This window comes from Epinephelus moara, chromosome 8, assembly GCF_006386435.1.
Source record: "Epinephelus moara isolate mb chromosome 8, YSFRI_EMoa_1.0, whole genome shotgun sequence".
NCBI classification, from domain to species: Eukaryota; Metazoa; Chordata; class Actinopteri; order Perciformes; family Serranidae; genus Epinephelus; species Epinephelus moara.
This window is the reverse complement of record NC_065513.1, coordinates 25,829,708-25,844,519: the sequence shown is the minus strand read 5'-3', so window position 1 is coordinate 25,844,519 and position 14,812 is coordinate 25,829,708. Positions and strand designations below refer to the sequence as shown.

Sequence of the window (14,812 nt, the reverse complement as noted above, 5' to 3'; positions counted from 1 at the left end):
CATCCTGTGGCATTGGTGTGCAGAACGATCTATAATTATAAATTCGCAGTCATTATAATTATACATTATTAATTTCTAATTATGCAGCATGTGACAAAGTGATAAATGTTTGACTATAAAAAGAAGTTCCTGGTGTCTGCTGAAACAAAGGTGAATGTACACAAGTGTCAATTAATTAGGTGCAAAAGTTGCTGTCCTAGACTCTTTTTTTTTCCACACACCAGTGCTCTGAATACACCTCTGGCAACAACTCCAGTGTGAGGTTTTTACTTCAGTCTTTTGAAATACAGTAGAACACTTTAACTGGGACAAAATCTGGTAAAAATCATGTCATATGGGTCTAAATTAAACTGGGGCGCAGCGTGACACTGCAGCCTCTCAGGTGGCTACCGTAGATTATTTTTACACCCGCGGAGTCGTTTTCTGGAGTGCCAGGACAAATTCTCCTCTTCTCGCCCCTCCCACAAACCCTCTTTTTCTTCTTCCCCTCCTGTCTCTCCTTCTCTACCGCCCACCTCTTCAAACTCTTACCTTGTTTTTCCTCTCCCACCTCCATTTCTTGCACTGCTGTATTCATTTTCGGGTTATCTAAACTTAATGTCTTCGAACTGAATGCATTCTCTTTGTATGCACCTCAACTAGAGCTTCTACATTTTCCCCTAAAGCCTTTCCCCCTCATCCCTTCGCTCCTCAATCCATCTTATAGTGGAGTAGAACAATGTCCTATTCTCAGCAACTGTTTCCTCATATTCAGCTTCTCCTCATGCAATATGCCCTCTCCATCTTTATGTTGTTTCTTGCATGCCTCCAGCTCTGTCAAAGGGTTAGCCTTTGCCTCCCACCTTCTTACTCATTCTCTTCTATATATATATACACTCACACTTCGTCTACCTGTTTCCATCTCCTGCCTAACCTCAATTCCTTCAGCTCTTGCTGTTCTCTCCCTGCTCTTTATATCAATGTCCATGCCACTGCCACTCCCCTAGTCCCTCTCCTTTTGAAAGACTACAGTCCACTCTCACTTAGGTCGGGAGAGGTTCAGCATATTTAAGATGGACGCTCTATCACTAATCAGAAAAGAACAATAGCCTATTATCTCTGTTTATGACAAGAATCCTGTCCAGTTTTTCTTAACACTTGGATGCCAGCTGGTGCTTGTTCTTCAGTAAAAGTTTGGCAAACAAACATGTTAATAATCTGGCCTATAGTTTTCTTAATATTTAACAATGAAGTGAAAAAGCCTTAAAAAAAAAAAATCTAAATCTTCACATTTTCTTCCACTCGAACCAAGTTTCACTGAGTACCTTGTCACAAGGCTCAGATATGGCTACATAGTTGAACCTTGTTCTTAAAATACAACTTACTTTTTTCTAGTGCTGTAATGATTTCCACCTCTAAACTGATTGTAAATCAGAAGTCGACCAAAATACGCTTTGGATTCCAATCACTGAAATCAAAATGAGGATCTGTGATCCGTCCCCCATCCGTTGTCAAGGCATAAAACCAATGACATTGATTGTTACAAAACAAGACTCGACTTGTCTAATGGCATGGTTACCAATGAACAAATGCAGGCAAATGACCAATGTCTGCCAAGGCGATAGTAGTGCTGAATGTGGGCAGAGCCTGCTGTGACAGTAACATTAGCCACTTTCAAGCCGATTTGCAGTATTTGCCCCTTCTTCACTGCCTAGCTTGCTAATAATTACCACAAAATATGATGTTATTGGTACATTTTTCATTTTCTTTTTTTTCTTTAAAGATATTTTTGGGGCATTTTTAAGCCTTTATTTGATAGGACAGACAAGCGTGAAAGGGGGAGAGAGAGAGGGAGTGACATGCAGCAAAGGGCCACAGGCTGGAGTCGAACCTGGGCCACTGCGGCAACAGCCTTGTACATGGGGAGCCTGCTCTACCACTAAGCCACCGACGCCCCGACATTTTTCATTTTCTTATGTTCCATGCCTGTTTCCCGCCTCACTGCCAGCCAGGCAGCATCGCTCATGTGGGGCAGTCTGTATGTTTCATGGCAAACACTATACAATATTGGCTGGTTAAACACAGCAACAGTCAAAGTCTCCTCCACACATACCTCTTTAGAGGATAATCAAAGCTGAACTCAGAAGCAAATCTTTATTTGCCCCTCTGCTCAGATAGAATGGAAGTGAGCCGGGGCGGGTATTTGCCCATGTTAATTTTGCTCATGTGTGACTGTACCCTTACGGTGCCATAACCTTCCGTGCAAAAAATAAATGTTCAAATCAAAAGCTGAATTGAATTGTGACAGGACCACCTGTTACAGATGTGCGGTTTGTGTTCCCAAAGTCAGTAATGAAACCCAATTTGTATGAATGTAAGCGGTCGGGTCCACCAAAGCAGTTTTTTTAATGCTTCGCAATGGGAGTGCCGCATATTTACGCTGTGCTACAAATACAGGCAGCACAACAAGGCCCTGGGCATGAATTTTGCACTGAGCACTGCTGGTTGGGCATTTTTTTCTGAGTGCCAAGAGTTGTAAAATGTTCAACTTCGGGTAAAAACGCTGAGCTTCTCACTTCAGCCATTCAATCACAGTAGAGGAAGGACAAATACCGCAAAGACAAATCATTAAATCTGACATGTACAAGTACTGAACAGAGACAACAGGGGAGAAATGTGTTAATATATGTTGCCTCTCATGAACCCACACTGACCAGTGCATCCTTCTTCTCTCCCTACATACTTCAACCTTCCCCTCAAGCAAAGCAAGTACTCTTCCTTGTGCCGTCATGTTTACTTCTGCAGATATCCCGTATCATAGTAACCAGACACAACCAAAGCATCTCAGCTGAAAAAACACTGCGCCTCTAAAGTGCTCTCAAACACTCCCACCTGGGTATTTCCTGAGGGGTGCCTGGTGTTTTCAACCAGGAAAAAAAAACGCTTTGGTGGACACGGGGCGTAATACTTTAACACAAAGATTGTCAACCTTAAAAACCAACTGTAGATTTCTGGTGGATCTGTACACAGCAATGTTGTAAGCCTTATCCACAGACAGAAATTTAAACCTTCAGATCCATATTTATGACTTTCTTATCGCATTTTTTTGGTTTTGCTACTGAATTATTTACTGGCTACAAATCAAGTCTTTATATTTGTGGTTTGGACTGTTTAATCAGACACTTGCCCTAATTTCTCTCCAACCTCACTTGATCAAACTCTTCCAGCTGTCCACCTTTCCTGTCCGTCCACCCGTACATTCCTTCATGAGGGAGTTTGAGCCAGAGCTGCTGTTTTCATGCTGCGTCCCACCCTACATTTTTAATTTTTCCTTATATCCAGCTGCCACTGATACTCCATGTAGGTCAATAAAGAGGGCACGCACTCACACAAACAACCACCCTCTCTCCCACACACACAAATAAATGCACAAAAACTAAGGCGCACTGACAAATTGCACCAACAAAACATACAGTATGTAAAGCCATGTAAAAACACCCAGTGTCACACAGATAAAAGTGCATGTACACTCACACACACTCAATGTGTTGGCACTACTCAGACACTGAGGCCTTAGGTTGTGGTTTTGTTTTACTGGACAACATTTTAAGGGGCTTTTACTGTCCTGTATATCCCTGAATATGTGACGGAGGGTGGGGAGATTTAAGAAAGCGCCACAGAGTTGAGAAGTCTCGTCCCTACTGCTCCTCTATCCTATAATGGTCTGACAAGAACTCTGTGGCGCAAGAACTAAATCCCAGAGAAAAGCTTGACAAAAGCCCTCCCTTGGTAAACCTTGCACACACACACACACACAAGCACTCACACACATTCACACACACTCCCTGCAGAGATTAATAAATATCATCCAGATCTCACAGCTCCAATGGGCTAGGTTGACAGAGGGGGTCGAGGGCCTGTCAAGGCAAGCAATGCACTTTGTCCCTCTCTCATTGAATCTATCCCCACCTCTCTTTTTGATTCTCTCTTCTTTATATTTCCCTCTCTTCCTCCCTCCCTGCCTGGCCCGTCTTGCTTCCTATTTGATCTTTTCATGATTAATTAGAAGCTGGTTTGGAAAAAGGCTGTTAATTGTTCTGATAAGGGTAAAACTGAAGGAGACACACGGATCAAAGGAGGATTCAGTTTTATATTTTTGATCAGAGACAGACTGCTGTGTTCTTTTAATTGAACTGACTGGCTCCATGGAGCTGAGGGTTGTGTGAGTAAATGTTGCCCAGTGTAGAGCTGGATTTGTGGCTCACTGAAAGCACATCCACAGAGCTCTGCAAACATACTGTATGTGTGAATAAAATGATGGCATAAAGTGTATTTTCCATGTTTTAATCAGTGCTCTTGCACAACCAGAAACTGCAACTTTTATGCCCGTAGTGTACAAATCGGAAGCCCAGGTTTTATCCACTGACAAATCCAATAAAGTTCAGGTCAGTTTTACATCACAGCAGTCCATTTTTTCCTCAGGGTTTGTTTTTTTTGGGTGGGGGAGGTTTTCCTCATCCACTGTGAGGGTCCAAGGACAGAGGGTGTTCTATGTCATAAAGCCCCCTGAGGCAAATTACGATTTGTGATACTGGGGTACATACAGAGTCTCTAAACTACAGTTTTAGCCACAACTTGTAAACAACTATTCCAATAACATTAAAACAAGCCCACTACAGTTTATAACAGAACTTTTGACAGCAGCCGAGTGGGAAATCGGACCCTGGAACTATAAGACAGCCAACAAAAATTTATGGCCTGCCAGAAATCTATCTAGTCGTCCTAGAGGCCGAACGTTGATCGCTCAGGCAATTAATCAGGCGTCCCAACCCCCCTTAAAGTGCGTGTGAAACGACAATCTATCAGCAGAAAGTAAGCCCAATTATAAAACTAGTCAGCCCTTAATTGTTTGCCTGTCTGTGACAGTTGGATTAAACATTGTCATGCTTGAGAGACACTAAGGTGAAGTGTGGGTGATGCTTATATGCAAACTTGTTAATGCATGCCAATGATATCTGGTCAAAAGTTGGCCCACTTAACACTCAGTAAACATCTCTCCTTTACTTTCAAACTCAAATGCACAAATTCAGTGTTGTGCTAATTCACAAAATGGTTGTTAAGTTACCTTAAATGGAAGGGACTTCTCACTGCAGGGGCTGATGGGTAGGGACTGGAGGCTGCTGGCAGGACTCGTCTCTGTGCTCTGCACAAGATGAAAACATCAATATAAAAATAACATCATTGTAAGTGCTGCTGATAAACCAGCGATGTGCCCAGAATTACTTTCACATGATCAGTCTCAGTTAATATTCGTTTGTTTGTAACAAAATTAAGACACCTGCAAGTATTTTCACTTTAATTCTTGCAACTTAATTTTGTTGTTAAGCACTATTGGCAAGAAAATTACACAAATAAGTTGTGTGGCTACTCATTCAGAAACAAAATAAGGAGAGGAATAATAGACAAGTATCAAGATAGATGCTAATTCAAGACGTTATTGTAGTTGTGTGATTTCACATGTAGCCTCGTAATCTAAGTTTGAAGCACAATTTTTGTTATTCTTGCTTTCAGAGAACATGGCTGTATAAATACAACTTAATGATGTTACTTCTTCTTCCTGGTTTCTTACATAATCTCTGTGTTTTCTAATGCCAGCTGTGATCAGACACATTTTGGCTCTGCTCGACACAGGTGTCTAGTGGGCAGAGAGCAGGGGCAGCTAGAGGGGGTTCCAAACAAAAACACACCACACAGTGCACACAGACACACACACACACACACACACACTTCTTAAAGACAGCAGACGCCGGTCTAAATGTCACCTGTGAGGGCTTATGATCGGACAGATGGTAAAGCTGGAGAGGATAAAGTCATGTCTGCAGGCGGGACTGCTGATATTGATGTAATGCTGCATGGTAAGGACATGACAGCACACACAAGGAGGATGAGACAAGTTACATGGCGGAGACGTGACAGAGGACAGGGAAGGGTAAAGTCAAATGTGAGCTGACTACATGTTCCACACACTTAGTTTCCTGATAAGGTCTGTTTCTTGCCATCTGCTGCCCTCTTGCAGATTTATATGCAAGCCAGCCCCTGTTGTTTGAGAGAGGTGACAATACTTACAATCAGGACACTCTAAAAAGGTGCTTTTTCAGCTAAAATCCAGATTCTGTTTGTGCATATCTTTTGGCCTGGTTTCAGATTTTGAAGGTAGCTCTGAGAAACATCCGAGCCCAAATCTTTGCACAGCATAAACTTGATGGTTTATTGGTTTGGCTGACCTTTTAAAGAAGCATACCTCCCTATCAGAATTATAGGTGCGCTATGGCGTCAGGCCCTCAATGTGTCATCGGTGATCAATGCCTTTCCCCATGTGGAGAGACAGCCGCACACTCACTGACGCCCAAACACTCTCCGTCTCCCTCTCTTTTCTCTCCAACACATACACATTCTCTTTAAGGTCACCCCTGTCCCACAGGCCTTAACACACAACTGTCCCCACAATTAGATGTGGTTCAGTAAAAAGCCTTTCAGATTTGAGAATGGGGAAAGCTGCCTGGGAGCTCCAGATTTAATGACTTGCACTACCCAGAAGCTAAATGTCTAAAGATGATGAATGGCCTAAGAAAGGAAAGCAGGTTTTGTGGTTTGATACACCCATTTAATCACATTCACACATCAGTTAAATCAAGAAATGAAAACCTTCAAATAACTCAAGGTGCATTCATGCCCTCTCTCTCTCATTGACATTTGGCTTTTCTTATCGGAAGGCAGCGCCATTAACAAAATACTGTCATGCAATTTAGTGAGTTCTTTGGCAAACACTGGGTGAGTTTTCTCTTTGTTTGTTTTAACCCAGGGCTTCAGGAGTTCTTATGCTAAACTAAAACTGAAATGGTTATGCTTCTATGTTTAAAAAGCTGGTGTAACGATGGCCGCAGAGATGAATGTCACTGCCTTACATGTAATAATAAACAACAACATTTCAGCTACACTTCATCATACCGACAGCTATCCCCGTAACAACACTGCGCTGCTAAAAAAGATTTGGTAGAGGCAGCAAAGAATAAGCTGCTGCCACAAGTCAAGCAGCTGCCTCAGGGGTCAGAGTCACTGGGATGGACGGAGGGGCTACAGAGGCACAAGCTAACAGGGCCTGACGGTGCATGTGTGGATATTGCACAACCATGCCCACAAAGACTGTGAGTATATGCTGTAACAAATAGGACCGTCACAGTTTTGCTCGAATCCATGGCTGACATTGACAAATGGGGATCATTTTGTTAGGCAACATTAATGCACACATGGACAGTGGCATTTCAGAAATGTTCCTCCGTGCAGCCAACAGGATAAACTGCTGAGAAAGAAACAAACTGAGGATGGATGGAGTGTCTACAGCTGCATTAAATATGCTAATCCGACAAATATGATGCACAACACACAAATTATATGGTGTGATGTATTATCTGGCCTGTTGGTCATGCATGTCATGTGTAATGATATGCATTCTTGTTCTTTAATTTTCAAATTTTAATCCTTTCTCACACACAGTGGAGAGAGATGACAGGAAATGAGGGAAGGAGAGATGCCACAGACTGCCCAGCTTGAATTGAGGATACTGAGGTTTGTAGTCCGCATCTTACCGGCTCCATGTCATGACCTTTTGACAGCAACCGAGAAACTGACATGTTGTGTTACTTCTTATCATTTTATTCACTGCTTCTCAGTCTTCTTGCTGACAACCGTTGAGCTACATTAGACTTTTTTGACTAAAAAACTGGCTAGCATCACTGAATGTAGCATATGCTCGTTTGCTCTCTCAGCTGGCAACAACACTTTCAAAAAATTAAAAAGTCCAATGCTCAGTCTAGCTTAAGTTATAAAACTACATAATTAGTTAAAATCTGGGCAGTGAAAGAAGATGGCAAACTTTGTCGAAGCAATGTTTGTACCAAAACTGCTGCATGGTCCTGACTGTTAGCTGACTTATAGTATTGTATTTTTGGGACACCTATAATAAGTAAGTAATGTAAATATCAATTTTGGTGTGGTTTGGTTTGGTGAGGAGAGGAGAGGAGAGGAGAGGAGAGGAGTTTGCTAAGTAAAGTTAACTAGAATTACTGCCTTGGGGTTCAACTAATGGTGAAACTTCTCCCGTGCACCGAGCATGCAGAAGACCAAGGGTGGCTGCCACGAATACATGAACGGCCCTGACTAGAGCCAGTCAGTACGTTTAAATGACATTGGAGAAAATCGATTTATTGTGTTAGTCCAGCTAAAACCGGACTTTTAAAATACATGTAAACATCTTAGTCTGACTGAAATTGTACTAAATCGAATTTCTTTTTTTAAGACTATTTTTTGGCTTTTTTAGCCTTTATTAGATGCGACAGGTTGAGTGTGAGGGGCAGAGAGAGGGGAGACGACATGTGGTGGGGGGCCACAAGTTGGAATCAAGCCCATGGCAACTGTGGAAAGGACATAGCCTTTGTACATGGGGGGCGCCCCCTAAATTGAATTTTTCAAGGTCAGACTAACACACCCAGATAATGCCCTTGGGAGTCAAATTACTCCTGCATGATGTAATAGGTCAACCAGAAAAAGGTCCAATACTAACAAGCTGAAAGAGGACATATTGCCACCTATTAGAGCGGCGTCTGACATATTCTTGTCAATATGTCAGTTCCCTCCTGTGCTTGTAAACTTGGACAAAGACAGTAGTCCAATTAAATGGCCTAGTAGAGCCATGACCGTTGCTCAACTTAACTGTGCATGTAAACATACTGAGTGATTGATTTGTCCCTTGTGGGCTACTGTAGATGGCAGACATCACAAAAATTCTTATTTTCAGGTGATTAAAAACTATTGAAAACATATGAATCTTATATATTTCTGCCAATAAATGCCCCTAAATCCTTCACACTGGACCTTTAAATGCCTCTGCCAAGCAGACAAGTTGCAGTTTACATCCATGTCTGTCCAGGGTCAAACATTTAGTGAAAACTCTGAATGTATTCAATAAAAGGTATTAAGTGTATTTTTAGGCTAACTGGAAGTTTACACTATACTATCACTATATTGACATGTAGGTTATGATTCCAGTGAATAATTTCTAGTAAGAAACATGCTGCTGTTGCTTAGAGACTGTTTTTGCAGAGGGGTACAGAGGACTGATAGAGACTGTCCTCACTTGGTGCAACAAAAATCACCTGAAGCTCAATGTCAGTAAAACCAATGAGCTTGTAGAGGTGTAAATCACAAGTTTCATCACAATACAATATTATATTATATAAACAACGATACAGTGTGTGCTGATATCACAAAGTCTTCAACAATACAATTTCGATTCAATACAGTAGCCTGCGACTGATATTAGATAATGTCAGTAAATATCCTTATTGTCTCTTTCATGGCTGCTTAACATTATCTGCCTGACAAAATGCGGCTTGGACAGAAATGGTGATGAAGACGTGCCACGGGAATTTGAAAATAAAGCCGTATCTTTAAGATGATGATTTTTACATTTTTACTTTGCATCAGTGATATTGGATCAGTTACTGTTGAATGAATGTAACAATTCGGATCAATGAGCTTGTCATTGACTACCAGAGGAACAGGTTAGAACACAAAGTTGTAGCCATGACAGTAAACAACACTTCAAATATGGATGTTGCTGCAAAGAAGCTGCATATTCTAAATCATGGATGCTTCATGATCATCTTCATACCGACAGCACAGAGGATCTATTCAATCAGCACAGTTTCAAGGTGAGCAACCAAGGTGACAGTCGCCAGTACACTATCGGACCAAATGTCTCTCCTTCTGTTCCTGAGATATGGCGTTGAGTAACTGCCAGGAGAGTGTTTTTGCAGATCATAATGATGTCACAGTGAAGTTGGCCTTTGACCTTTTGGATATAAAATGTCATCACTTCATCAATTCATTCCTTTGGACATTTGAGTACAAATTTGTCATAATTAGAACATGAATTCTTGAGTTTTGTGAGGTCACAGTAACCTTGAGTTTTGAAAAACAAAATCTAATCAGTTTAACTTTATGTCCGAGTGGACATTTGTGCCAAATTTAAAGAACTTCCCTCCTGGCATTCCTGAGATATTACATAGCAGTGGGATGGACAAACAGATGGACAGATGGACAACCCCAAAAACATAATGCATCTGTTGCTGGCGCGGTGTCTGTGACACAACAAAAGAATGGAACAGAAGATAGGGGCTCAATACCAGAAGGTCAAGCAAATAAAATGCAAAGCATACAGACATGCCGAGTCACCCTCCCCCTGCTGCAGAATGGATTACATCCGTTGATGGAGGGTAACAAAATTTGCAAGTTAATGACACAACAGAGCAAGCAAAGAGGGCAAAGTATCCCCTCTTTCATATTCATGTTCTGCTGCTGTGTTGTATCCTCTCCCTCTCTCGCACTCTCCTCAGTCTCTCCATCAGCACTCTAGTTTACGTCTCTCTCCGCTAATTATTATCTTATCATTTTCCTGTCTCATGTCTCTCTCACAGTGGTCCTGGGAGGAAAACAGAGATGAAGAGTAAAGAGAAAGGGAGAAAGTCATACATATGCCTCTGTGGACTGTAATTCACAGAGAGGTTCTCACAGCTGGCTTTGATCTTAGTTTAGAGGTACTAATGGTGGGGTATTAGGGAAGGTCTGGTCACCCTTTTATATGTCTTTTTGTGTATTTGTATTTGTGAGTGTGGGTCTGTATAATATTGCTGTATTTTGTAAGGGTTAGTCACCCATGTAGATTACAAGAAAACAGCAGCCAGACATTGATAATGGATGCTCTTTCAGCTCAAATACTGGAGCATATAGCATCACTAACATCCCTCTTTGGTATGTAAATATATACACTTTCAAAATATAGGGACAAAGGGTATTTTTGAGCACTTTCATTCCAAAACCAAACATGTATATACAACACAATATATTAAACACCACCAAACATAAACTCCCACATAACTAGTTCTGTTGAAGTTGTGCTTACACAACTTTGAAAAACTTGTTCAATTGTTTAGGCCTCTGACATTTTCCAAAAGAGTGTAATTATTTTTCCGGCCTGGCCTGAACTCTAAAACAGGAATTCACAATCAGCGGTTGATTTTATGACTGAGAATCTGCCCCGAGTCAAGCTGTCTGCAAATTGCAATTACCCCAAATAAAGCATGCCAATCACATTTAGAACAATTTTATGTTCCTCAAAAAAATCTCAATAAATGATAAAATGTAAATGTTCTACAAGTTTAAAGGGTTGCATATTATAACGCTCTATTTACATTCTGGTGTGAAGCAGTCTCACAGTTAAAGAGACTGCATGACTGCACAGGGCCATCAATATGGCTTCCTGGCTTTTACAGTTAAACCTTCAGCAGCTATTGCTACGTGTCAGTGCTTTACTAAGTGACCATTACAGGTAATCACGTCTATAATGATGTGGATGTAATTTTACTGGTTTCCCTGATACTCGCACTGAGATGGCCTCACAGGCTGAGGTAAAACTTTAGTTTTAAGCAGGCTAAAGCATTTAAAGAGCAGAGTGATACTCTGAAACAGGAGGATTAGTGTGTGGAGTGTGAAGAGTGAGTGTGCGTCTGTGTGCATATAAAGAGTATGATGGCAAATGCTAGAATAAGCTTCCCAGTTTCCTTCTCCAAATGTAAAATCTGATTAAATTAACAAAACAAAGTGATTACAGAGACCTTTTAAAGGCAGAAAAGCATCCACTTTGAGATGATTTCATGGAGCTGAAATAGAGCTGATTAAAACAGGGAGAGGAGAATCTGTCAGTGGAGCACTGAACTGTTTTGGTTTGAAATGCCAATTGCGTCTTATGAATTGCTAACCCCTTACCCTTACTGGTTTAAAACAATTTAATGCATTTATGACTTGATCAGAGAGGAGTCTGCCACAGTGATACAAGATGAATAACAATGAATTTCGGCTTCTGGTTGTGTACTCTTGTGCTTTGTGACAGTCAATGTCTTAATCTGAGTTTAAATCCATGTTAAGAAGAGTCTCCATGCCTCTGTGTGTGTGTGTGCATGTGAATAACCCACCTCCTGCAGCGTCCGTCTCAGTCTTAAAAGCAGGGTTTTGACAGCAGTACAGTCCTGCTGCATCAGTCGGAATGGAAGGGTCTCCAGTCCTGATGGTAAGGGTTCATCTTCCCTCCCTAAACCCAGCCCCGAGCTCCAGTCAGCAGGCAGCAGGCTGGTTGGACGGCTGGGCTCCCTGGAGGAAAGATAGAGCGGAGGGAAGGGAGAGAAATAAAGAGATTTAAAGTTACCATGAGTCAGTGTGAAAACTCGATCATTGACCTGTCTTCTCTGCTCCCCACTGCTCTCCACAGGCAACCTGCTCATCCTCGCCTTTGATCGTTACTGATGGTGTACATGATACATTTCACAGTACTGTCAAGATATCAACCGCTTCTGAGTATGCCTATAGTTCCCTGAATTCTGCGAATGTGCGGCCCAAAAAATGCACAAACGTGGTCCAAACAATAAGTTGTCATCATGCAACACCATAAACTGTACCTTCTACAGAGCAACTGAAAAGAGGAGTGGTGATACACACATCTGCTTTTCACAGATTTTCAGTCTTGCAAAAGACACTGTGAAGATTTGTATAAATTCTAAACAAAGTGGCTTTAAAGGGGCTCAATGCGAAATTAAAAGCGCCTGAGTTGTCTGGATGCAGTTCTCAACATGGTGGGCAGCTATCTGCTAACTGTGCTGACTCCATATATGGTGCTAAACACAGCAAGAGTGCTAACACAGTGAAGCTGTTGGAACTGGAGGGTGAGCGCTACACTTCTGAGGTGACGCCTGCCCAATATCAGCTGGCATACCGTCCTTTGAGCGAAGTATAGAGCGGCAGCATGCACTAACATGGATGCATGGTGGGATTGGTTTACCACAACAAACCAGAAAAACCCCATTTCCACCAAGCGCTACGATATGGTACAGTCCAGTTCGGTAGGCTTTTTCTTCCCGTTTCCACTGTGAAAAGTTGTGGATGGTACCAATGGGACCGTTCCGTACTGTTCCCATTTTTGGTCCCCCCTCTGTTGGGGTACCTAGCACACAGATCTGGTACTAAATGGTGGAGCTGTGAACACTGCAGTCCGTTGATTGGTCAATAGCAGACAGTCACTCTGCTCAGGGCTGAGCTGTGGCTGGTTTTGAGGCTCATGTAACCACTGTTCATTCCGTGAAGAGTTAAGTAAACTATAATTATTTTTAATTATCCCATCAAGACAGACTCTCACTGCAGCGTGTCAGCGTGCAACCTTGTTCTGTGGACGATAAAGGAGGTGCAGACTTCCCTCTGGGTCACCGGAGAACAGCCTTGAAATATAGTGAGTGCTGGACGGAGCAGTGAGTGACAACAACCCGGCCCACATTTAAGAGTACTGTTTGCAGTAGGAACGCAGGGTCTAGGAACAATGTCTGAAGGGTTACTTTTGGTTCCAAAGGTACCATACTGAAAGTGTTTGGTGGAAACGTGGCTTAAGAAGCTCAGATAACAGCACACACAGAGGAAGCATGACTTCCTCCTTTGCGTAGGACGCATTTATTCTACTATATCTTCACATAGCATACAGTGGTTTGCTGCTACATTAAGATACAAGATATACTATGCAGAATTGTCCTAAAAAACAATGTATAGACTCAAACAGACATAATCCATCATTTGTGACCCTCCCTCAGTGTTTGCTGGTGTATTTTCTAAAGAGACTCTGCTCTCCTCCTGTATTTTCTTATTTTCTTCTTATTTTTTGTGCTCGGGCGGTTATGGGTGTGTACCCTCACAGTGCTCAGGTGAGGTCGGACTATAAAAAGGTGCCAGACCGTAAGCAGCAGGCATCCAGGAGACACAGAGCCAAAACAAAAACACAAATATAGCAAAGCAAAACGCCAAACCAGAGTGGATCTGGGGTCTGTTTTTACTTTGACTTTCGCTGGTGAGTATGGTTACAAACAGTAACCGACAATCCTGCAGTATACCTTTAATGCTCTGAATGTCGCATACAGTACCTTTAAATAACACATAGTGAAAAGACAAGAGAAATAAAAACACAGAAGAGAGATTTCTACAGAGAGGGGAAATAAGACGAGCTAACAAAGGTCAGATGGAAACCAAGACCTGCAACACAGCCAGCTGCTCCTCAGGACTCCCTAAGGACTTCATTTTAATGAGCACTCATTTCTATAATAAGTCTGTTTTAAGATGATTTAAAACAGACAACGCGAGGTGATAACAAACTCCCACATAAACAGACAAAATAAAAGCACACACAAATGCCTGCGTGTGTAGACGCACGTTCACACTAATGCATTCAGAGATCAAAGAAGCCAAAGCACACGAGTCCATCTTCTAATCCTGCGTCTCACCATCATTATCAACTCAAAAGGATACTTCACTGTTAAGAGCTTTGATTCATTATAGCTCATCACAGCTGTGTGATCCCGTCTTTGTGTCCTTGTCGTATTTTTGTGAAGATTCTTAATGTAGTGTTTTGTATTATTGCGTGTACACAATTATTCTTCCGCAGAGACAACCCTGTGTATGTGCTGATTGTGCAACTGTGACTGTGTGTGTGTGTGTAGGAGATCTCTCGGTTGGAGAACTGCATATCAAACACCTTTCTAATTAACAAAGCTTTCGATGTTAAGCGCAGCAGACCTCCTGGCCATTTGACAAATAGAAGGGATGAAATCTCTCCAAAAAGGACAAGTTCATGAGTCACTGTTTAAGGCCTGATTATCACCAAGCCTCCAAACCTATGTAACTCTCT

General features: G+C 41.9%; 1 protein-coding gene across 4 annotated transcripts in view; it reads right to left on the bottom strand.

The window, feature by feature from the left end:
- Positions 1–14,812, bottom strand: part of ccser1 (coiled-coil serine-rich protein 1) — a 184,946-nt gene that overhangs the window by 112,204 nt on the left and 57,930 nt on the right. For all 4 annotated transcript variants that reach the window (XM_050050500.1, XM_050050501.1, XM_050050504.1 and 1 more), the window contains exons 7-8: positions 12,069–12,243; positions 5,105–5,182 (exon numbers count right to left, since the gene is read on the bottom strand). In XM_050050500.1, coding sequence (XP_049906457.1) covers positions 5,105–5,182; positions 12,069–12,243 — 253 coding nt within the window. The remainder of the gene's footprint in view (positions 1–5,104; positions 5,183–12,068; positions 12,244–14,812) is intronic.